Below are 24,372 nucleotides of genomic sequence, written 5' to 3' on the forward strand. Positions count from 1 at the left end.
GAGATGTGGATGCCTTTGTGCGAGCGTGTGTGATTAGCCAAAAGGTCAAGTTTGACAGGCAAAAGGCATCGGGGTTGCTACACACATTGCCTATTCTAGATAAGCCATGGGAAAGTATAGCTATGGATTTTATCTTTTATCTTGCAAGAGCGCCGACAAGGAATGATGGTATATGGACCATTATTTGCAGGTTCAGCAAACAAGCCCATTTTATTCCTATCAAAAAGAAGATAAAATCTAATCAAATAGCACGGTTGTTTATGTACAATGTGTTTAAGTACCATGGTATGCCACAGTCTATTGTCAGTGATCGTGATCCTCGTATAACGAACCTTTTTAAACATGGGCTCTATGCTCATGTTTTTCTCTTCATTTTATCCATAAACTGATGGACAGTCAAAAGAGGCTAATTCTACTGTCTTAGATCTATTGAAATGCTATGTGCTAGATAATAAGGGCAAGTGGGAATAGTATTTACCTATGCTTGAGTATGCATACAACAATACGGTGCATTTGTCAACAGGCAAGACACCTTTTGAAATTGTCGAGGGTGGTAACAAGGTTCCTCCCAGATTAATATGTGGAGAACGTGGATGAAATATATAAGAAAGTCAAGCTTGCCTTGGAGAAGACTCGAGCAAAGCACAAAAATGCTCTTGATCAAAAATCATCGTCGTGAACTTTTGTTTTCGCCTGGTGATTGGGTTCTTTTGCGGTTTGAAAAGGCAATGTTAAAGAAGATGAAGAGCAAAAAGGTTGTTTTAAGCTTAGCATGCGTTACTATGGGCCTTTTCAAGTACTTGACAAGATCAACGATGTTGCTTATAGGCTGAAATTGGCTGACAGTAGGAAGATTCATAATGCAAGACCCTTTATGTGCCAGAATATACGCCAAATGAAGATTAACCAGAAGTTCAAGCAACAATGGGGTTGCTGAATCAGTACTTCATTTGTCAACGAGGGATGGGGCATCTAGAGAAGGCTTGATCTCGCTGGAAGCCTTGTCCAGCTCAGCCGCCCTAGGCACAGACTCGAAGACAAAAGATGCAGTCACAGGTAGCCCATCCAGTGCACCCATTTTGTTTTGCCTCTGTTGAGCAAGCTTGCACAATCCCAGCAGGTGGCATGCCCCCTCAGGTTTGGGAAATATACCGTGAAGCCTCTGGTTTAGAGCTTCCATAGAGAAATCTTAGGCAAGTCGGAATCAACAGTTGATCTGGTGTATGTGTGTATGTGTGCGTGTATGGAGGTGAGCATGCTTGTGAGTATGCGCAAGTGTGTGAGTGCATGGGAAGAGGGGGAGGAGTCAGGGGGCTGCGGGAAGCAGAGGGTAGGGAGAGAGCATAGGCTGCTCACGTAGGACGGAAAGCGTGCAATTCAGGCTGAGTAAAAGAGGGTGAGCGCAGAGAGAAGGGGAGCTAATGGCATAGGCATGACAGCAACAAGCCGAATCTAGAGTCATTCAGCTTTGAAAAAAAAAGTGTGACCTTTTAATTCAATCAAACAATAGTTTTTCACTCAACTTCACAATTGAATAACTCGAAAATGTAATCCACAAACACTTGAAGCTATAGAAAGAGACCGATTGGCTCCAGCCTTAACATACAAAAAAAAGAAGAAACGTTTTTCATGTGTTTCAGCTTACAAATTTTATGAATGAATGTTTCCAAGTTCTCTTGGATCACACACTCATCTTTGAGTTTAGGAGCTGTTTTAAAGAGTTCGTCTACGTCTCCAAATTCAAGGTCTTCCTCCATGTATACCTAAATGACAAATGAAAAAGGTAACATGTCATTCAAATAATGTAAAAAACCACCTTAATTATTAAGTGATTTGAAAAACAATTCAGCAATAACTTTCAATATGATCATTTTGATTTGAAATACAATTTGTAAGGTCTTTTTGTCAAAGAGTAACAAGCCAATACCTTGGATGAACATGCCAAATGATACTAGCTACGATTCCGGACTTAGACTAAGTCAGATGATGAGAATGGTGTAGGGAATGGTCCGTCAGTGACCATTCCCCGTAATCATTGTGACCGCATGGAGCAATGATTAAGAGGGAATGGTCACTGACGGACCATTCCCGGCTGTCGAGTGTCAGGGGGAGGGGGGCCAAGAGTGACACAGGGCTTGTTGTTGACAGTGGTACACAGGCAGCTAGGCGTGCAGTGGGACTGAGCAGAGCTGGGGCAGCAAAATGGGGCTGCAGAGCGACACTGGCAGCGGGACTGAGCGGAGCTGTGGGCAGCAAACTGAGGCTGCAGAGCAACACTGGCAACTGAAGTGTTGGCATTCTGAGCGACACTTGCATTCTAGCTGTTGAGGTGGCAACACCTCCATGCATTCCATTTGCTGATCTGGAATAGCATCATTGGCTTGCCGGTGTACAAATTACGGATGCTGAGGTATCAGCAATCTGACACTGCATCCCTTCATTCCGTTGATGAAATTCCAATAGATGAAGGGCCAGGATTTACAGCCCCATGACCCCTTACCTTGACGGATGTAGCACAAAAGTGAGCACTGTGTGCTCTGTGATGAGGGATTACCTTTGTGCAGTATGCTAAACCTCACTCACTCACAAGGTGCACTGCAAGATGGTAAAGGTACTAGGTACACATAGAACAATAGACAAAACAAGAGAACCAAATAGCTCTCTGAGAACATTGAGACTGAACATTGCAAACTTGAGCGATAACACACTCGCTCAACGTGAATTGCCCCACAAGACCATGACCAAGACTAACAACTGGCTGGTAGCTCCAAACCAAGACTCAAGGTATAATCCAGAGGCTAAGGTGTGATGGTTTACTGCAGTGAGTTGTCGAGTCCAAACAGAGACTCAGATGAGTACCACCCTTGGGGAGCGTATCACCCTTGGCCCTTGGGAAGGTACCACACCTAGCCCTAGGCAACTGATGACTACTATTGACTCTATGTACCAAGGAAACTGATGATTCCTCTACGCTCTCCACTTTGAAGATATATATTGGAAATATCTCAGTGAGTGGCTCCTTGCAATCTGCATGCACTACAAGAGGTTGAGGGTAAGATAGGGTTGGTCCACACAGCTAAAGCTACCTTCCACCCAAGTCCACGTGTACTTTTGGTCCACCTATGCACAGCTGGAGCACCTTTCTAGGTGGGGCAATCCTTACCCTAGAGTCACTCTCTACCCTTGAACGGTTGTCTCTTTTACTCTTGCCTTCATACCAAAGGTGAACCCGTGAATCCGGTAGCTGGCTACAGATTGCCCGCCACTAATCTACTCATCATCCCGATAAGGCAGACAAAAAAAAATTACATACACCACTACTAGAATACTGCTAGCCGATCGCAGTTCCCCAAAAGATGTATGAAAGGCCCCACCTTACAACTTGCCACAACTATGGTAGTTGTCCACAAGAAATATATCCACATCTCGAGCTACTCCCGAATGATTAGAGCCAAGCCTCCATACCACACGCGATTACCCGAGCAGAACTAGCTGCCCCGCCGATAGAAATTGAAGCTCTTACCAGATCAGTGTCCTTTATACATGGTTTGTGGGATACAAATAATTGCCAATATACTAGACTGGCCCTCGAATCCTCTTGACAATTAGCAATGAAAGGGGATACATCATGCTGGTATGTGCAACTGTCCTCGTGGTTTCAGAGACACGGGTTCAGTATGGAAAGATTACCCCCCTTCCAATACTCTCTTGAGGCTCCATCACTGGCAATTACACGAACGGAGATTAATAAAATCATTCATCAGGATCTTATACAGTTGGATACTAAGAGGACATGGGTAGACCCTACACAAGAATTGGGCACGAAGATGGCCGACTACAAAGAAAACTTCCTACAGCTATCTGAAGATGGATTTGTGATTCGCCCGAGCTACATGGATACCCACCTGTCTCATGGTTTGAGATGTGCTATTGGTCAGATTCGTACATCCTCACACCAGTTGGAAATTGAATTTGGCAGATTTAGGGGAATCCCACCTGAGAGCAGAATTTGCAAGTTATGTGGAATGGAGCCGGAGACAGAATTACACTACATATGCCACTGCACCGTATACTATGAGATACGTGAGCGCTTCCATTGCCTATTTAAAGAAGGCTTTGGACCTCTTGATAGAGTCATGCAATACCAAGATCAAAGATGCTTAGGCTTGTACCTACTGGAACTACATCGGCACAGGGATAATCTAATGAGAAGACAAAGAGCACTACAGCCTCAAAGGCAGATCACAGATTTCTTCGGATCGAGAGAAGCAGGAGTGGAAGGAGAAGCAAGAGGCCAGCAGCCAGCACAAAGGAGTACCCACATTCATACCAAAGGCACCCTCATTGACAGGACGATTGAGCTTAGGAAATCGAGACGACCACGACCGAGATGCAGAAGCACACTTCACCAGAGGAGACTACAACAAAGGATTAGAAGCATTCTAGCCAGACACCCAGAATGCTCCTAAGAAGTTTATTTAATACTTTGTATTTAGTTTTTCACATTTATTTTCACACTTTCACACTTTTCACACTTAGTACTTTAGTACTAAGGTACCCAGACATTGTAACAGATTCACCACTTTTGTATCAGTTTGGTCTCATAGGTCATTCTGGCCTTTTGAAGACGTTAATATAACATTTCATTTTCATTTATATCTCTATCTCTCTCTCTCTCTCTCTCTCTCTCTCTCTCTCTCTCTCTCTCTCTCTCTCTCTCTCTCTCTCTCAGGATACATTCAAGGAGGTGGACCTAGCTATCTATACAGAGACTTATCAGTGTGCAGGGAGACGACTACCAGACGTCCGTGGTTATAGATGGGAATCCGTTTTCCGTCCACAGCCCCGGACGCTTGGAGGTACTCGAGGCTCAGGTGGGGTGGCAATATTATATAGAGATGCCTTGCATGACAGAGTACATATTGTACATAGAGACCCTGAGGCACGCTACATGTGGATTCGAGTACGCAGGAGATGCAATAGGGACTTGTACATTGCAGCATGCTATTTTCCACCGGCTCATTCGCATTATGCTTCTCATGGGGAATCACCGTTTTTGTCGTTATATGAGGATATTGTGAGATTTGCTAGCATGGGGGACATATTTCTGGCAGGGGACTTCAATGCACGCACTCGCACGGAACAGGCGGCAATGTATGATACTCAGGACGAGATGCTCCGCGAGTTGAACCCATGTGACTTGGATATGCATAGGATGGCACAGGATGCTGGGGATGTGACAGAGTATGGCATGCATTTTCTAGCTTTAGGCAATGCCCATGGGTTGCTTATCTATAATGGCCTTCCACGATGGCCCGGATCGGATGCTCTTACATGTTGGAACCCCGAAGGGAGGTCGAGTACGGTAGACTACTTGACGGGATCACATGCACTGATTCCGGACATCAAAGATTTTACTATTTCAGGGCGTCCCCTGGCTTTGGCAGCAGATCATGCATATTTGAGCTTCACATTGATGGGTAGTGGTGATGCAGAGCTGCAAGGAGACCCATCCCCTAGACATCCACATTATCAGTTTACTACGGCGACTACTGACATCTATGGGGCCACAGTGTCGGATAGGCTGTATGTATTGGATCCGCATCGCACACTGGATGAGCTCACCCAGGGTATGGCACATGTGTTACATGCATCAGCGGGATTGGCCTTCCCATGTACAGTGGCATCAGCAGCCCCTCCGCGTTGCACTGCTCCGTGCAACAATTGGTATGATGATGAGTGCCAGGAGACCCGGAAGAGGCTTCAGAGAGAGGAGGCTTGTGGGGCATGTAGCCATAAGCATGCACAGACGATCTTCCGCCGTCTTATTCGGCGGAAGAAGAGGGCCTACCTGATACGCCTGGAGGACGAGATATACCAGTTTTCTTGAGTCAGGACAGCAAGAGAGCATGGAGGATGTTTCAGGAGAGACAGCTGGGTACCCACATTACAGCCCCAGAGGCATGGAGAGCGTATGCAGAGGCACTATATGATATCCCAGGACAGTCCCCCCATTCCACAGCCAGGGGACTTTAGACCACACATGAGCGACTTCTTTATTGTACATATGGTAGCAGAGGCCATCAGCAGATTACAGCATGGGAGAGCCCAAGATCAGGATGGGCTAGTAGGTGAGCACTTCATCTATGCATGTAGGGAACTGGCCCCCCTTTTGGCACACATGTTTAACAGGGCGGTTTGTGAGGGCTTTCCAGCCAGTTGGACGGCCAATACCTTAGTCCCACTTTTCAAAAGTGGGGATCCGATGGTACAGGGCAACTATAGGACCATTATGATTGGGCATTATCTGGCCAAGATTTATGGGTCTATCGTAGAGAGAGAGCTCAGTGTTTGGGCAAAGAGACATGAACACAGAGCTAGAGGACAGGCTGGTTTTCGGCGAGGGTTCTCCACTTTGGATCACATACTGACTCTTCGGGCATTGATAGAGGAGCGGCGGGCAGAGGGAGACAGGAGGAGACTATATTGTTGCTTTGTGGACTTCCGCAAGGCATTTGATTCTGTCCCGAGATTTCATTTGATGCAAAGGCTACAGGATATAGGAGTTCCAGAGGCATCCAATGGGGGATTTATGCATTATATGAGTCGGTGACTCGGAGGGTGAGGGCCCCAGGTGGACTTTCAGATGCTATTGAAAGTACCATTGGGGTGAAACAGGGATGTCCACTATCTCTCTCTTTGGGATTTACATCGATGAGCTCTCAGAGTATGTGGATACATATGGTGATGCAAGATCCAGCCTGGCAGGGGTGATGATACCACTTTTTTGTATGCAGACGATGTGGTATTGATTTCGGACTCTCCAAAGGGGCTACAGAGACAATTGGATCCTCTCCAGAGATTTTGTGTAGATAGGACTTGACAGTGAACCTTGGGAAAACCAAGGTTATGGAGTTCAACACCACAGAGGCATGGGTCACTCGAGCAGCGCATCAGTTCACATTTAGAGGGGAGATGGTGGAGCAGGTACGGTCTTATGTATACTTAGGAGTGACTTTTACAGGCCCGCGCTTCTCATTGAAGCAAGCAGCAGATGCTAGGTTGGACAAGGGCTTTGCAGCTTTGGGGAGGCTTGAGAGGCAGTGTGCTCATGTACAGTTTCAGGAGCCGCACACGAAGCTTTGGTTGTTCGATTCGTTGGTCACCCCGGTATTGTTGTATTGATCCATGGTGTGGGGGCCTAGCCTCAGTACATAGGAGTGGAGACGTATGGAGAGACCACTAGTTATGATGATTGCACAGATGATCCGGTGCAAGGCATCAATACCACATGCTATTGTCAGAGCTGAGATGGCAGCATCCTCCATAGTGACAGAGGCCATATTTCAGAGTGTGACAGGCCTACATCGCATATGGGAGCTCCCCCCAGAGAGAGATTCGAGATTGGCACTGGATTCCTCCAGACAGTTAGCAAAAGATGGGGTTCATGATTGTTGGTATGCACAGATGCAAACATGGTTTGGGAGACATGGACTACAGATGGATGCACTTCCACCTTTCCAGTATAGCTTGGACTACCCGTACCTCCAGCTTACGCGCATTGAGCGCAACCGGGTGATCAGATCAGATATTGTGCAGCTGGAGACAGAAAGGACCTGGCAGCGACCTCCAAAGCCATTAGGCACGAAGATGGCCCATTACAGGGACCACTTCTTGCATGTTTCGTTGGAGGGTTTTGTGATTCGGCCAGCATACATGGATGTACATCTCTCACATGGGTTGCGCAGTGCCATTGGGCAGATTCGTACCTCCTCCCATCAACTACACATCGAGACAGGCAGATACATGCAGATGGCCCGGACAGATAGGACATGTCAGCTATGCCACCAAGACGTGGAATCTGAGGAGCATTACATTTGTCGCTGCACAGTCTATTATGGGATCAGGGGGAGATACCACTGCCTTTTCAGAGAGGGCTTTGGACCATTACGTCGGGTGATGGATTATGAGGACCAGAGATGCCTCGAACTCTTTTTACTAGAGCTGAGGAGCCACAGAGACAAACTATTACAAGACAGTTCTCCACCAGCAGATCGACAGCGCACTATGCGTGACTTCTTCAGTAGAGAGGGAGAGGACCTTGGGACACAGACTCCGTCTATGGATACAGCCACACCCCCAGGACCACGTCCATCGAGGCAAGAGTCCATCTTGATCAGGCCACTGCACAGGGTTGTACTCGCCGTCCTCGACCACCCGGTCCTCGACCCAGACCCTGCCATTTGCACCAAATCAGAGCCATCATTGCTCAACATCGGAGACGAGTGCCACCTTTCAGCGGCCTCTCTATACTGGATCTACCCATCTGGGATAGAGGACAGGGAGATAGAGAGTTGATGGTCAGATTTGGATGGGATCAATCATGTATTTGTACATATTCTCAGTTTTAGCTTAGTTTTAGCTGTGTAGACTCAAACATCACTATGATGTTGAGAAGATCTTTTTTTTTTCTGTTTCAGTAGATGAGAGATGTATTACCAGATGTATAGTTTCTTGTCTCATGGGCCATTTTGGCTCTTTCGAGACGTTAATATATCTTTCTTTCTTTCTTTCTTCTCTCTCTCTCAGATGTCCCGTCTCTTTCTACCTCAATGATCTCTCTTCTCCACAGGTGTGCCTTGTTCATGTGTTTGGCATTGCAGGCGTTCTAGATCGGAGTCGACGTGCCCACCAAATCACGAGCCAATTCTTGTCTTTATTTCATCTTTTGCTGCCACATGTGACGATAAAAATATGCAAATCCATGTGACAAAACAATGATGAACGTGAAACCTCAAAAACATACATAAACTGTAGCAACAAAAACTACAAGATTGGAAAATCAACGCCGAGTCCTCTTATCCTTGGCGGAAGCTGTGGAACAAGAGCTAAAGAAAGAGCATCCTCATCATGTGGAGAGGTTAGAGGAGATGTTAGAGGATCAAAAGCACAAGGAACTATAAACCAAGAGCCATAGTAGTGTGTAGAGCATCACAGTGTGCTAACAACTGCATACTCCAACCATACGTGGATGGTGCAAGGGATCCCTGTAGCATGGTCCATAGACAGAATCAACGGCAAACGGTAACTGTTTTCTGTATGTAGCCACTGAATAGTCCCCCATGTTCATTCCTCGCCGGATCCATCCTGCACACATGACATGGCACAAGCCATACTCACGCATAAACAAGCATAGAGAGCGGACATCCGGTTCACCCCCTAGCCATAGAGCCAATACGCGCTCACCCCGCGAGCCTGGGAATCTGTAGTTAACGGGCTAGCCTCTACCACAAGGGCTGGTGTTCCATACCACCAAGGCCACACCAATAAAGATGTGCCAATAGAGCTGCCAAGGGCCTAGAGTCCGAGTGTGGTGATCACACAAGATGGCTCACAGATGAGCCTAGGGTCCTATTTATAGGACTCCTAAACGGTGTAACAGACTTGTGTCCAAGTCAAGATTCTACCGCGACACAGCAAAGATTTACTTCAAAACAGTACACAATTCACACTTGATTCGACACGGCCCGACGGAGTTCCGTGCCTAGAGATATTGGCCCCAAAGATTGGCGCCCTTTCGGTATTTCTTTTTGTATTAATCTGTGTTCAAAGTACAAGAGAGTGAGAGGGTTCTCACTCTCAGACTCTGCGTCCAGATGCTATGAGTTGTGAGACCCTACCCACCAATTTAAAGGTTACAAGGGATGCCCAAAAGCAGATCCCCCAAAAGCTTTCAGTGAAACTCCTTTGTAAATAAAGCAATTTGACTCAAAAGCTACCAAAAAATTGCGTAGGATTTCCGTACAGCCTGCTAGCGCTTTTTGCGTCGCAAATGCGGAGGGTCCGTACGGCAGTGCCACGTCAGCCAGTTTTGCTTTTTCGGGACTGTCCTACTGCACCGATTCTGTTGCCCCACTCTAGGAGTGTGTCGGGTAATGCCACATCACTAGTTTGTGACAAACGGCCTAACCATAGTGCCATGTTCACACTTGGCCGGGATACCCATTCCAATGTCTAGGGATGTAACGCTTCTCCCCTTAGTTTTAATTGATATCCTCAGTTATAAAACTGGGGAAACGACTCTTTAACAATCTTACTTATTTCCAAGTAGCACTCGACTTAGGGTGATGCTTCTACTTGATCAAATACTCGGGGTAAGAAGCATCTCAAGACTGTTTGACCCTTCGATCAAGAACCAATTCGGGTTCAAGTGAAATGTACCAAGTGGTATCCTTCACACTCGGAAGCTCCTCCAAAGGAAAAACTCGCTCATCCTGTCCAAACCGCTCCTTCAAGCTGACGTGGAACACGGGATGGATATTAATGTCGGGTAGATCCAGTTTATAGGAGACATCACTTATCTAAACATTAACCGATGCGGATCATTTCAGAATCCTTCGGTACCTTTAAGTACAGTGACATCCCCTCTTAGAGATCAAGAGGCTGTCAATGTTGGTTAGCATAAAAGATGACCCGATCTTGGGCAGTCATTATGCTTTCCTTAGCGATCACAAGCGTTTCTTGCATGCTGTCCAAGAAATCGGCTACGAGTTGCATCTTAACGCCTTTGGGTCTAGTGGCATTAGGTGGCTTCCCCTCACAATCATACCTAAGCATGAACGGGCTATAACCACTAACCGAGTGCTTAGTATTACTATAAGCAAATTCAATATGGGGAAGATAACGTTCCCAATCAGATTGATGGTAGGAGACATATGCACGTAGCATGTCCTCCATGGTTTGGTTGGTGCGTTGAGTATGTCCATCAGTCTCAGGGTGATCTGAGGACGACATGGCTAAGCAAGTCTTCAATTTTCGGAAGACCATATGCCAAAAATTGCCAATGAATTTAGGATGATGGGGAAAACCATACAACTTATATGAGTGCTCCACAAAGAGCTAAGCTAACTCATGGCACTTTATGGTAGTGCAAGTAGGAATGAAACGTGCCATTCTTATGAGTCGATCAACAACACACCAGATGGCGTCATGATTACGATTGGTCCAGGGCAATCAAACTATAGAAATACTAGTCCATTTCTTATCCGGAATTTGCAGAGGATGTAAGAGCCCAACACGCTTTTGACATTTGTCTTTATTAAGTTGCAGAATTATACGGATTTTCACGTTTCACATTGACAGTGCTGACGTGGCAGATTTCCGCAAAATGCGTTGACAGTGCTGACGTGGCAGTTGTACGGATTTCCGCAAATTGCGCTGGCAGATTTTGGTGCTTTTTCGACCAGTTGCTTTTGAGTTTAAAGCTTTTTATTGTAACTGTTTTTCAGGCCAAGGGCCTTTAAATATGAGGTTAGGGCTCATTCTCTGGCATGCTTCTTGGAGAAGGTGCAGAGTCTGCAGTACCGGCTTTTATTGTGTTGATGCAATATAAAGAAATACCGAAAGGGGCGCCAAGGTTTGGGGCCAATACTCTCTGGGGTGGGATTTCGCCACTTCTTGTCACGTGCCGTCTCTCTCTCTCAGTTCAGTTGTTATTGAAGTGCTAAAAGTTTGTTCAGTCTATTCTTTTCTATTGGCACGTGGTGCCCGTCTTGTGACATTGTCTTGTTCTAATTTAGGTATTATTCATGTTAATGCACATAGATGCCAACGTTGTCCGCTTGATTCCCTTAGTAGGATCTTAGAGGCAAATGTTCTTTGGTTCATTGAAATCTCGACTTAAAGGGCGTTGCCAAACAGATGTTCACTTTTGTGAGATTTGGCGACAAGTCCAAGATGGATTATGTAGCCTGGAGAGCAATGGTGGTCTGGACGATGATCGACTGGCAAAGATAGCTGAAAAGTATTCCCTTCGTGGTGGGTTACCTTTTCAAGCAAGGCAAAGTGTGTATGCCCATTGATGAAATATCCACAAGAAGATTTTGTTTGAGTGTCACAATGCTCTAATTTGTTGAGAAGTATGTGCAGCAATCAGCCGAAAATCCGGGCTGTGTGTTGGTGGGACCTGCTTTATTTTAATCCTTTGTCTCTTGGGCCCCATCGGACGGGGTCCCATAAGTTGGTAGGACTTCTTCTTCTATTGTTGCTTGTTCTTTTTAGGGTTTAGGCCCCTCAGCCGTGATCTAAAGGTTGGCTCTGCTCTTCACTGACTTGACATGTCAACAGTTTGTGACATCTCCCCTTCTTGAAAGAGAGTAATAGTCCGCGATTATAGAATATCTGCAAAACAACTCAAATTAGCTTTAAAAAAATTCCGAGGTTCATTCCGAGGGACAATCAATCGGCTTCTCCTTTCGGATCTTTTGATCAAGGAGGCGCTTCATGCTCACGCCTTCGGTTAGGCAGGGCTATCCTCTTGCCCCCTTCTTGTTTCTCTTCTATGTTGAGGCGATAAGCAGATCTCTGACTTCACAAGAGGTGGATTTGCGGCTCCCTATTAGGGGAGACGAGTTGCTTGACCTTGAGTTTGTTGACGACTCAGCCATGTACTTGGAGGGCCATGAGGCCAATTTACACAAGTGTCGAAACAGGCTCTTGAGGTGTTTAGTTGTGCGTCAGGAGCACTGATCAACTAGAGAAAGGCAATGGCTTTCTGGGTTGGCAATGCTCCTACACCAGATTGGTCATCAAAGGAGGGCTTCAAGTGGATCCCCCACGGACTTTTGTACGCTATCTAGGTTGTCAGGTCGGCTTGGATTTGTCTCCAGAGCAGCAGAGTGCTCCCCTCCTCCACTCCACTAGGAGGAAGCTACTCCATTGGAGTTCAGCACAGGTCTCTTTGGCTGACTGAGTTGTAGTGGTCAACCAGGTGTTGTTGGCTATTATGTGGTACATCACGTCTTACAGGATCTTCTCGAGTTCTTGCATCAGCCAGGTGGAGAGGTTGATCGGGAACTTTTTGTGGTCGGGGCGTGACACCCAGTGAGCCTGGGCCAAAGTGTCCAGGCAGATCATCACTTTACCATGTTCTTAGAGGGAGCTAGGGATCATCGATCCAGCACAGCAGAGCAAAGCCCTCCTTGGGAAGTTCGTGGTCAGAGGACTTCTTCCAAGGGAGGAGACCTCGTAGGAGCTGCTACTTCACCAGGTTCAAAGCCGAGTCCCTCACCCATCTATCAGGTGGATTTTTACAGAGATGCGCAGGGTTGGTCTGAGCAGGAGCCTAGAGGACCGTTTTGCTACGAGCCTGCTTAGGGCGTGGGAGTTGTTGAGCAGTGGCCTGGAGCAGCATCAGCACACTTGCATGGAGGAGCGCTTGAGACAGCCTCTTGTTTGGAACCCCATGGTTAGCACACAAAGAGGCCACTTGGTTGGTAGCAGGCCTCACGTTTCTTGGGGTCCCATGGCAGATAATCCAGCCCGCAATTTCAGCGATTGCCTTCAGTTTTCAGGCTTGTCCGAGGAGCATACAGTTACGAGCCATGAGGGGGATGCAGAGCATGTGTTAGGATATTACAGAGGCTATGCCAGCTAAGTGGGATACTGCTCTTGAAGCATCGGCTCCCAGATGGATGGGGGCCTTCACACGGCTGGAGATCCTCATTGCAGTTCGTGCCTGTTCGGAGTGAGTACCACACATGTTCTTTTAGGTGCTGGGAGAGGGTCGCCTTCACAGAGTTCCTATAGAGGCACCACATGTTGCAAAGTGCTGTTTTCAGAGGATCCGAGTGGTGGGCATCTGTGGGAGGAACTGTGTCATAGATCTTGACCCTGTAGATCTCGAGTCAGGACACTAGCGGCTGTGGGCTTGAGAGAGTTGCCCTTGGCACGAGTCCAGTGGGACCCCGAGAGAGAGGATCTGGGGGGATCCTTTCTCTTCAACTGATCACCCAAGGATTCCTTTTTTGCAATACACAGTTTGTTTGGGGCGACACATACTGGCCACACGGAGAGAGGCTCGCCCAACAACAGCACTTCAATGCAGCAGGAGGGCCTCACAGCCGAGTTCTTGTAAGTCTTCTCGGAACGTTGTGGAACAGCAGGCAGCCGAGGAGAGCTACCATGTTTCAGTGGCTGGTTGCACATAGAGATACAGCAGTTGGGAAGCTGGTTGGTACACAGCGGCTTTTCGGCAGCGTGTGGCCATCCTTTGGAGAACCAACATCATTGTTTGTGGGACTCCCCCATGGCACAGCAGGTTTGGCTTCGGGTTCTTCGGTTGATGCCAGCCCTTTTCACAGCTCGACGATACACTTGGGGTGCAAGGTGCTGCACTCTGGTCCACATTCACAGGCCTTGCACTCCACTTTGAGCTGACTTGCACCAACACGATGATTGTGATTAAAGGGGGTCGACCTACACTTCAGCCGGCTACAGAGCTCACCCCCCAGGAGTGGTGCAGTGATAGCGAGTGGTGTTGGGAGCTTATCTTTGGCCTGACACTCTAGTTCATCTGGCAGGCCTGCTGCTTTCGCATCTTCGAGGCTCGCCATGCCCCACCGGCAAAGATTGTTCGTGACTTTTGGTTGGAGCTGATTCATACACTCAGGGGTCAGTTTGAGAGACTTTAGGGCAGCTCTAACCGCCTACGGGAGCGCAGAGAGGCTTTCTTGCGACTTTGGTGCCAGGGCCTTTTATCACCATGGTTCAGAGTGCCACCTGTGTGGCTATTTCCTCCTCCCATCTCGTGACCTAGCTCTCATTGTACATATGTTGTTTTCTCACTGGAAGTCTCTCCCCATTTTTCTGATGTAGCTCTCTCTTGTAGAGGTGGTTTGTAGCCCTATGGGCACTTTAATTAGCTAATGGAAGGATCTTTTTCTTGGGAAAAAAAAAAATACCTGGTTCGTTGATGATATTTACTGAAGTCTTTGTGGATGCAAGGGTGCTTGGAATCTTTCTTTGTTTTAGGCAATCCTTCTTGCCACAGAAGTAGCCAGTCTGATGTAGCATCGATTCTTTGTTTGATCACAAAAATCCTTGCCTTGGCCATTGTCCTTGAATTTCATCTGTAGAGGTACGGCTGACTGATTCGGAGTTGCTTACAAAGCGAATTGCTTCAACTTTGCCTTGAATTAGAGGTCTCCCCTGACGCAGGGCCACTCCTTGATACAGCCAAAGTTTTGTTGTAGTTCTTCGCAAACTTGTAGATGTCCTCAAACGATGCTACAGGATTGCACAATACCTCATTTTGGTGTACCAGCGGCAATCCGAGCAAATAAAGCATTTGTAGAATGACTTTTGGATCCTCCAAGGCCTTTGTTTTGTGAATAAAGCCCTTGAACTCCTACAAGTAAGCGTCCTAGAATTTTCTTGCCCATCTCCAACTTAAATAGCTTCTTATAGCATTCAATCTTGTCCACTTGCACAAAGCAAGCACGAAAGACCATCTAAAAGTCCATTGTCCAAGTCTTTAGCTTAGGTCGTAACCGAACCCACCATGCGTAGGCCTTGCCCTGCAACATGATTTGTATTTTCCTGATGCGTTGGGCATCAGGGAAGAGATACAAATCGAAGTAGGCTGTCCATTTTGCTAGCCACGAGTCAATGGTCTCTTCACATTCCTTCCTCTCCCCTTTGAAGGGGTCAGGATGCAATTGAAGTGGCAAAGTGATCATGGCCGCGGACGAAAATGGAACTTATGTAGCATGTAACTCCATGAGATGTCGTTGCATCTCCTATAGCTGGCGTTGAAGCACACCAAGTAGGGATGCATCTGTCATAGTGGGAGATGGACAGAAAGCACCCTCGAGATGATGCCCATGCTTGTGTGTGGAGTCGGGAGGAGAAAATTGTGTCTCTTTGATAGGTTGATGCGTGCTAGCGGTGCCATTCCAGTGCGGAAAAGCATCGTGTGATGCCATGGCACGTAGATGTAGCATACAAAAGTATGTGATAGCAGGTAACTTGGGAAATGTTAGACTTACACCACTCTGCTGCTTCACAGGTCTAGGGCATGCTTGTACGGCTAGTGTGCCTCCGGGTTGGCCACCCTTTGCATATGCATTCAGACTGCACTGTCCGACCGCCCACTTTTGGGTCGGCCGCCCACCTTGTCCGGACGACCACATATATTTCCATACTTTATTTTTTTGTTGGGTCGTGGGGATTTTTATCAGGCCTTGCCCTACCTCCCCTTGGGCACCTATTTATGGGGCCAGGGGGGTACCCACTTCCACACTATCATCTGATTGTATTGGGTCTTCTGCTCATGGTAGTCATGGGGTGCTTATCGCCCTCTCTTCACCATATCTTGCGTTTGTGGTCTATTCTCTCTCTCTCTCTCTCTCTCTCTCTCTCTCTCTCTCTCTCTCTCTCTCTCTCTCTCTCTCTCTCTCTCTCTCTCTCTCTCTTAGTACTTAGTACTTTAGGTACCCAGACATTGTAACAGATTCACCACTTTTGTATCAGTTTGGTCTCATAGGTCATTCTGGCCTTTTGAAGACGTTAATATAACATTTCATTTCTCTCTCTCTCTTTCTTTTCCGAACACGTGCACTCTCACATGGTATCAGAGCTTCAGGCTCTTCATGTCCTGTGCATCACCCGCATCAGGTTCCTCTCCAAAAGGATCAGATCTGCCAGCGTTTTTTTGCAAGAACCAAAAGATCAGCCAGCGATCTCCTTCTGCAAGGCCAAGCGCTAGCTTTCGCAAGTTTTCGTCGTGGGAAAAATGCAGAGTTGCCTAGCGGTTTTTCAACGCCATCAATGTTTTTGGTTCAGGCTGCAGCAGTCACTGAGAGACCACACGGATCACCACCGGATGGTGTCGTGCCAGGAGTTAACTTCATCCTTTGTGAAAAACACAAGCCATGTGGCTGTTGTCCACCCAAAAACACAACTGTGAGGCGATGAAAACGCTGCTGTCCAGCAATTTTCAGCATGCTCGTACGCTCCCGGCAGGGTCCGGAGCGGTGCAGAGGAGTATGGGAAGGGTGGTGAATCACTGTCACACTGCCCCAGATGGGCTGAAAACAGAGAAAACAACAGGTGTTTATGGCTGAAAAACTGCAGATTTGAAGAGGAAGAGGACTGGCAAGGCACCGGATGCCGAGCCGCGTTGAGTGCTCATCGTTTTGCTGAAAACGCAGCAGCAAGGCAAAAATGCAAAGCTGCCAGAAAAACGCAGATCTGGCCTTGGAAAACGCAAGGCTGATCTGAAGCTGAGTGGTGCGAGTACATGGTATCTTTTACATCAGCTTGATCATCTACAGCGTCCAATCCTTGGGAGATCCATTCATTCCAGCCATCATTCAGCGGTTGCGCACTCCAGAGGGGGTGGTGACTTGTGGTTTGCTATGGACACACCTATGCACTTATCAGAGGAGTTCACACGAGATATGGCCATGCTCATGGTATATGGGATTCCGACATTCCCAAAGAAGACACCACCTTCTTGGGTGGACAGACACTTACCACTTGACCTCGGCATGTCAGATCACTTGCTTACATAGGAGCATCTCCATGGACTTAGGGAGAGGATCTTGGATCTCTTCTTGGACAGGTTCATTGCTTGGATCTATAGACTGGAGTGGGACTTCAGTGCTTTGGACTCTCTTGCAGAGTTTACCCACGAGATGTGGGAGATCAGGCATCCCGCGACTACATCTGGAGTCACCCGGAGCCTGGCTTGGATGGTAGTGCAATTGCTCTTCTACACTCCTAATCATTTAATTTGCTCCCTTCAGAATTGCTTACACTCACCCTCGGTAACCTTACAGCAGACTTATTCCCCGACCTGGGCAATAGGCCACTCCCAGCTCATTCACATTGAGAGCCACACCGAGTTGCGGTTTGGGGCGTTGTTGGCGTGGATTCTGTTTTGGTTGACACCAGAGGATTGGAGGCTAGAGATACAAGCAAGACGGCGCAGACAGATTGGTATGGCCTTTCCTCTTCTCAAAGGATATTCACAGCACAGATTTCTTAGTCTCGCTTCCCTTCTTCATACAGGATGATTACGGTGCAAACAGCTTGGTCTGACCACATGTAACAAACTTGGACACTCCAAGTCAAGATTCTACCGCGACACAGCAGAGATTCACGTCAAAACAGTTTACAATTCACACTTGATTCGACACGGCCCGGCGTAGTTCCGTGCCTAGAGATATTGGCCCCAAAGACTGGCGCCCCTTTCGGCATTTCTTTTTGTATTGATCTGTGTTCAAAGTACAAGAGAGTGGTTAGGTGCTCACTCTCAAACTCTGCGTCCAGATGCTCTGAGAAGTGAGGGCCTAACCCACTTATTTATTGGTTACAAGGGATGCTGTTAGGTGCAGCGGAATGAATGTTTGCGCTTTGCTCAAGATTTCCTTTTGTTCTTATGGAAGGGAGAGCCTTCCGTTCTTAATGAGAGAATGCTATGATCACAAACAAAGTGAATGGACACTGTGCGTGCAAGTGTATGAGACTGAGAGATGGAGAGAAGAGAGATACGACCCCTCCTCCGAAGGCCCCACTCTCGTCGGCAAGAGTGGTCTACTTATGATTGCACAACTTGGTACAATGGGGATGCATGTGACTGATGCAAGTCTAGGCTATGTCGACGATGACGAAGTCGACCTAAGGGCTGAAATCTGCAATCTTTCTACTGCTGTCCAAAAACGCTATGGGCTGAAATTTGCTGTGGGTCCAAAAACGCTGATTATTGGGGCTTTTTCTGTGGGTCTTTGTCGCTGAAATTCTGCAGGTTTAGGGCTGAAAACAGAGGTTCCTAAAGGGCTGGAACTGCTAGTCTTTCCGGGGCTGAATCTGCTACTCTTCGAGGCTTGAATCTGCAACTATTTCATGGCTGAAATCGCTGCTTAAAACTGGCCGAAGCTGAAATCTGCAAATGCCAGGAAGTGTCAAAAACTCTAAGGCTTGCTGATGTCAGAAAACGCTAGGGCTGGGTCATTGCAAAAACGCTAGTAATTGTGGTCTTCTGGCGATGACAACTGTTGCAAACCGCTAGCTCTGGGGATGATGGCGATGGTGTGATGATGCAGAAAACGCCAGCTTGGAGATGCTTCTAAAAACACTAGGGAAGGTAATCTGCTGCTTGGAGGGGAAAGTCCACCAAGGTTCTTGTGAGAAGTTGCCTGCTGAGCTTGGCTCCTATTGCCTCTTCTACCATTTAGAGCTAACTTTGGTTTGCTTATATATTTTCTTACCCAAATTGCCCTACCTACTTTTGTTGGAAAGTCACTTGAATTAATAAGTGAAAAATGCCAAAAATAGGTAAAATAGGCTAAATGCACTGGAAAATTTCCCTGATGGAATCTGATAAATTCTGATGGAAATGCTTATGATCATGCTGTGTGCAACCAGAGGATATGCATCTATACTAAGTGACTGGGGATGCACGGTCTACGAATAGACTCACAAAAGTGCCAGATCACTTCTAATCTAGACTGACTGGACTGACTGAACCCTGATCATGCTGTAGCTTGTCCACGGACACATAGGGTTGGATGTGTCACGTGACACATGCCCAAAAGCAAAGACCCAAAATCAAAAGCTTAAAAGCTTTTTAAAATAAAGCAATAGTTCCCAAAAGCCTTTCTAAATCTGCCAGCATAAAAGCAGATTTCCGTACGGCAGGCCACATCAACACTTCCGCGTTTTGCACCGCAAAATCCTATCGATGCATGGTGTGGGGGACCGTACTGCTGCCACGTGTCCAAGTGTGTCCAAGGCCATGCCACGTCACCCATTTGTGACATACCCCCCTCTTGAAAGCATTGTAATCGCCCTCGACTACGCCTGCAAAACAAACAAAGGCCATAAACTGTCTTAGCAGCCACTGACTGTTAGTACCGACGCACTAGGAACAACACATCTAGCACATATATCAATCAACATTCACATCACAGAACATCACATGACAAATCACATTCAAAATATCATTCCAAATCTTAGACCATGATTAATCGGCAACGTATTTAGCAATCGCATCTAGATCCAGTCGGGACCTCACAGATGCCCGATTAACTAATCCATATTGCAATCATGTCTATAGAGCATAGTTACTCGGAACGGGAACGGGAGGGTCCGGAACGCGACGGGAACGGGGAGAAGGAGGGGGGGGCGGAATGGGAGCGGGGCCGGAACGGTCCTCCACTATAGTAAGGCTTGAATTACCTCCATTCAGCTTAGTCTCAAATAAACTCCTAAACAACCCCAAAACTGCCCGCAAATCTGCCCCCTAACCTGCTCTCAAACAGCCCCAAATCTGCCCCCAAATGCCTACTTTTGTCCGTTCCGCCCCGCGTTTCGCCGTTCCGTCTCATGTTCCGCCTCGTTCCCCCCATTCCAGAACACCGTTCTGGTTACACCCCGTTCCGGAACGTGACGGGAACGGGGAGGAGGGGGGGGCGGAATGGGAACAGGGCCGGAACGGTCCTCCACTATAGTAAGGCTTGAATTACCTCCATTCAACTTAGTCCCAAATAAACTCCTAAACAACCCCAAAACTGCCCGCAAATCTGCCCCCTAACCTGCTCTCAAACAGCCCCAAATCTGCCCCCAAATGCCTACGTTTGTCCGTTCCGTCCCGCCTTTCGCCATTCCGTCTCATGTTCCGCCTCGTTCCCCCCATTCCAGAACACCGTTCCGGTTACACCTCGTTCCGGAACGGCATTCCGTTCTCATCTCCGTTTCGGGAACGAGACTCGTGCGGAACGCCGTTTCGAAACGTTTGGACTATGTTCCCCCCATTCCCTGTTACACTGCTATAGAGATATATGAGACCGAAATGCTGCAGTCATTTAGTCTATCAGTTCCTACACTTAAACAAGTCAAGTACAAATCAATCAGTATCATTTTCATTATCAGAAATTCCAGTTCATAAAGTCATACAGCAGAATACTGTCAGCTCAGCAGTATCCTTGAAACCCACAGAGACATCAGTGACTCTATATCAAATCAAAATATCGGGGCAATCTGTCGACAAAGGAGCGGAGTGACTCCCCTCTTGTGCATACCCGCTGCACTTGATTCGCCCATGCTGAAATCGGGGTTCTATCGGAGTAGACTATGCGAAACCGAATGCTTCAAGGTAAAGGTTCACAATCTGAGGAGTATCTGCTAGGTCCTCCTCCTCCATCCACTTTGCTGTCAATACCAGTCCAGATACCATCGTGTCCACTTTGTGTCTTCGGGAGATCAAAAATGAAATCCATAGCAACACTTTCCCAGGGGCGGGTGGGAATGGGTAAAGGCTATAACAATCCCTGTGCTTTATGCCTGTCAAACTTGACCTTCTGGCATACCAAGCATCTGCGTACAAAATCATCCACATTCTCCTTGAATATCGGCCAAAAGAATTCTCTCTCCACACCTTTCAAGGTGGTATCAATGCCGCGATGACCCGTAAATGGTGGACAGTGGCATTCGGTTAGAACCGTTTCCCTCAATGGCTGTGTAACGCACAACATCGTTTTCTTCATCAAGTAGCCATCCCGAATGGAATATCCTGCTACTACCTCCCCATTCTGTATTCGACTGAATATATCTGCAAAATCTGGATATGTGGCGTATTGATCGACCATATCCTCAAAGCTTCTATGATGTATTGCGGAAATAGCCAAGACCAACAGCTTCCAGAACAAAGCAACTGCCACCAAGTTCTTCTGTCCCTGCACATGGACAATCTGGAAGTGAAATTGTGACAAGATGTTAGCCCACCGAATCTGCTTTTTCGATAGCTGCTTCAGTGACAAGAAGTAACGTAAACTCTGATGATTTGTAAAGACCGTAAAATCGGCTCCGAGTAGGTAATGTCGCCACTGAGTAAGAGCATGGGTAATCGCCAAAAGCTCTTTCTCATAAATATGTGTTGTCAATGCCGGCCTTGAAAACAATCGTCTCTCATAGGCAATGACATGGCCTTCTTGCATTAAGACCGCACCCAGACTACGACCACAAGCATCACAATATCCTTCGAATGACTTATGCAAATCCGGCAAAGACAAAACTGGTCCTGTAGTCAATTTCTCTTTGAATGTCTGAAAGGCAGTCACTCTGTGGGTCCCCACAAGAAAGGGACCCCTTTCCGTGTCAAGATATACAAAGGGGAAGCAACCTCTGCAAACTTTCTAATGAACCACCTGTCACAAACTGCTGACATGTCAAAGCCTAAAGAATGGAGCCAAGTTACAGATGCCGGCCGAGGGGCCTAAACCCTAAGAAGAACAAGTAACAGAAGAAGTCCTACCAACTTATGGGGACCGCGTCCAATGGGCCCCAATGACATAAAGAATTAAAATAAAGCAAGACTCACACACACACAAAAGATTGTGAAGCTGGCTGATGACGTGGCAGATTTCCGAAAATTGTGATGACATGATGATGTGGCAGGCTGTACGGATTTCCGCATTTTGCGTTGGCTGATAACGTGGTAGCTGTACGGATTTCCGTGATTTACGCTGGCAGCTTTTTGGCTTTGCTTTGGGACCAGATGCTTTTGCGTTTGAAGGCTTTTTACTGTAAACTGCTTTTGGGGCCTAGGGCCTTTAAATATGAGGTTAGGGCTCATTCTCTGGCATGCTTCCTGAAGAAGGTGCAGAGTCTGGAGTACCGGCTTGTACTGTGTTGATGCAATATAAAGAAACACCGAAAGGGGCACCAAGTTTGGGGCCAATACTCTCTGGGGTGGAATTCCGCCACTCCGTGTCGCGTGTCGTCTCTCTCTCTCTTAGTTCTTTATTGAAGTGCTAAAAGTCTGTTCAGTCTGTTCTTTTCTATTGGCACGTGGTGCCCGTCTTGTGACACCACCAGTAGTAAGAACATAAGCCAAAGAAGCTTCTAACTTCATGGACATTCTTCAAATCGGGACAGTCACGTATAGTTTTAATCTTGGCCGGGTCCATCTGCACTCCTGCTAGTGAGACGATGTGTCCCAAAAAGGGTATCTCTGATAAGAAAAATTCACTTTTCTTTGCATTGATCACCAACTTGTGATCTCTCAATGCCTGAAAGACCTGTATAGCAGATGTTCTCTATGTTCTGCCTCATCCTTGGAGAAGACAATAATGTCATCAAAGAAAGTGCCAGCAAAAGATCTATACTCTCTGAAAATCCTGTCCATCATTCGGTTAAAGGTCGTTGGAGCATTGGTGAGGCCAAAAGGCATCACCAAAAATTCAAATAAACCAAAGGTCGTCTGAAAAGCTGTCTTGTAGACATCTATTGGCGTGATTGGGATCTGGTGATATCCGCTCTTCAAATCGATCGTGCTGAAACAAGAGGAGCCCTGTAGTCGGTCAAGAATATCATCAATCCTCAAAATCAGAAATCTGTTCTTGATGGTGATTTTGTTGAGAGCTCTATAATCAATGCACATTCTCCAAGATCCGTCTTTCTTTAAAACCAACAACACCGGAGAGCAGTAAGGTGAAGTACTCCGTTGGATAAGACCCTTTTCCAAGAGGTCTTTCACTTGGTTCATAATCTCTTATTCTGGGCTCGGCTCACACGGTTCGGTGGTGTGATTCCAGGTATCAGATCAATGGTATGATCCTCAGGACGAGCTGGTGGCAACTCGCCTGGCAGGCCCTCAAAAAAGCAATCGGCATGAGTGTGGAGAAAATCTTTGCATTCTTTATCAAGTTCAGACATATTTATCCTATGTTCATCATTCAACTCTTTCAAAAAGATCGAGTAAACAAACAGACTAGATTTCATTAATTTCGAAATGGCCGAAGCCCATACAATAGGGACAGACTCGCCCTTCAGTTTCACGTCAAGTACAATGTTTCGGCCCTTTTCAATAGTCAATGTCGCTTTCTTCGCCCGATAATCGACCACGGTGTTGTTCTTATGGTACCAAGGGACTCCCAGGAGGACATCACAACCTTCCAAGGGCATTATGTAGAAGTCCTCGTGCCCCACATACCCCTGACAATGCAACCAAAGTTTGCCAATGACAGGTGTAATGGCCACGTTCCTGCCGAGTGCCGCTAGAACTGCCTCTGCTTGTGGTCCCATCCAATCGGGTGTAATCTCGAGCCGTGCCGCCAACTCAGGTGAAATGAAGTTGGCCTTGGCTCCTCCATCAAAGAGAATCAGGGCTTCTTGATCTTTCACTTTGCCCCAAGCTCGGCAAAGTTCTGTACTTTCATCAATCGTGCTTGGGTCAGTACCCATGCAATCTGGCTCCTCCATCAAAGAAAATCAGGGCTTCTTGATCTTTCGCTTTGCCTCAAGGTTGGCGAAGTTCTGTACTTTCATCAATCGTGCTTGGGTCAGTACCCATGCAATCTGGAACCAGTCCTGCTTTCATCTTGCCTTTTCGTCCATGCTCCTCAACTGCTCTCGAACTCTCTGGCCTGTCTTCATTATGTTCTTGATGTGCCTTAATAGGGCACTTCGCAGAGACGTGCTCATGTTCCCCGCATCCAAAACACTTCACCTCTTTGATGTAGTTGGCCCTCTCTCGAAGAGTGAGCCGGGGTCGTGAATCCTTATCTTTCTTTTCTTGAGGGCTCTTCT

At 47.1% G+C, this 24,372-nt stretch overlaps 1 protein-coding gene across 1 annotated transcript in view; it reads right to left on the minus strand.

The window, feature by feature from the left end:
- LOC147449722 (phosphopantothenate--cysteine ligase 2-like) overlaps positions 1-24,372 on the minus strand; it is an 85,763-nt gene that overhangs the window by 29,304 nt on the left and 32,087 nt on the right. The window contains exon 2 of the mRNA XM_086522072.1: positions 1,646-1,763. Within this exon, the coding sequence (XP_086378198.1) occupies positions 1,646-1,757 (112 nt within the window). The 5' untranslated portion in view covers positions 1,758-1,763. The remainder of the gene's footprint in view (positions 1-1,645; positions 1,764-24,372) is intronic.

This window comes from Adiantum capillus-veneris, chromosome 10 (assembly GCF_014529385.1).
Source record: "Adiantum capillus-veneris isolate H3 chromosome 10, ASM1452938v2, whole genome shotgun sequence".
Classification (NCBI taxonomy): domain Eukaryota; kingdom Viridiplantae; phylum Streptophyta; class Polypodiopsida; order Polypodiales; family Pteridaceae; genus Adiantum; species Adiantum capillus-veneris.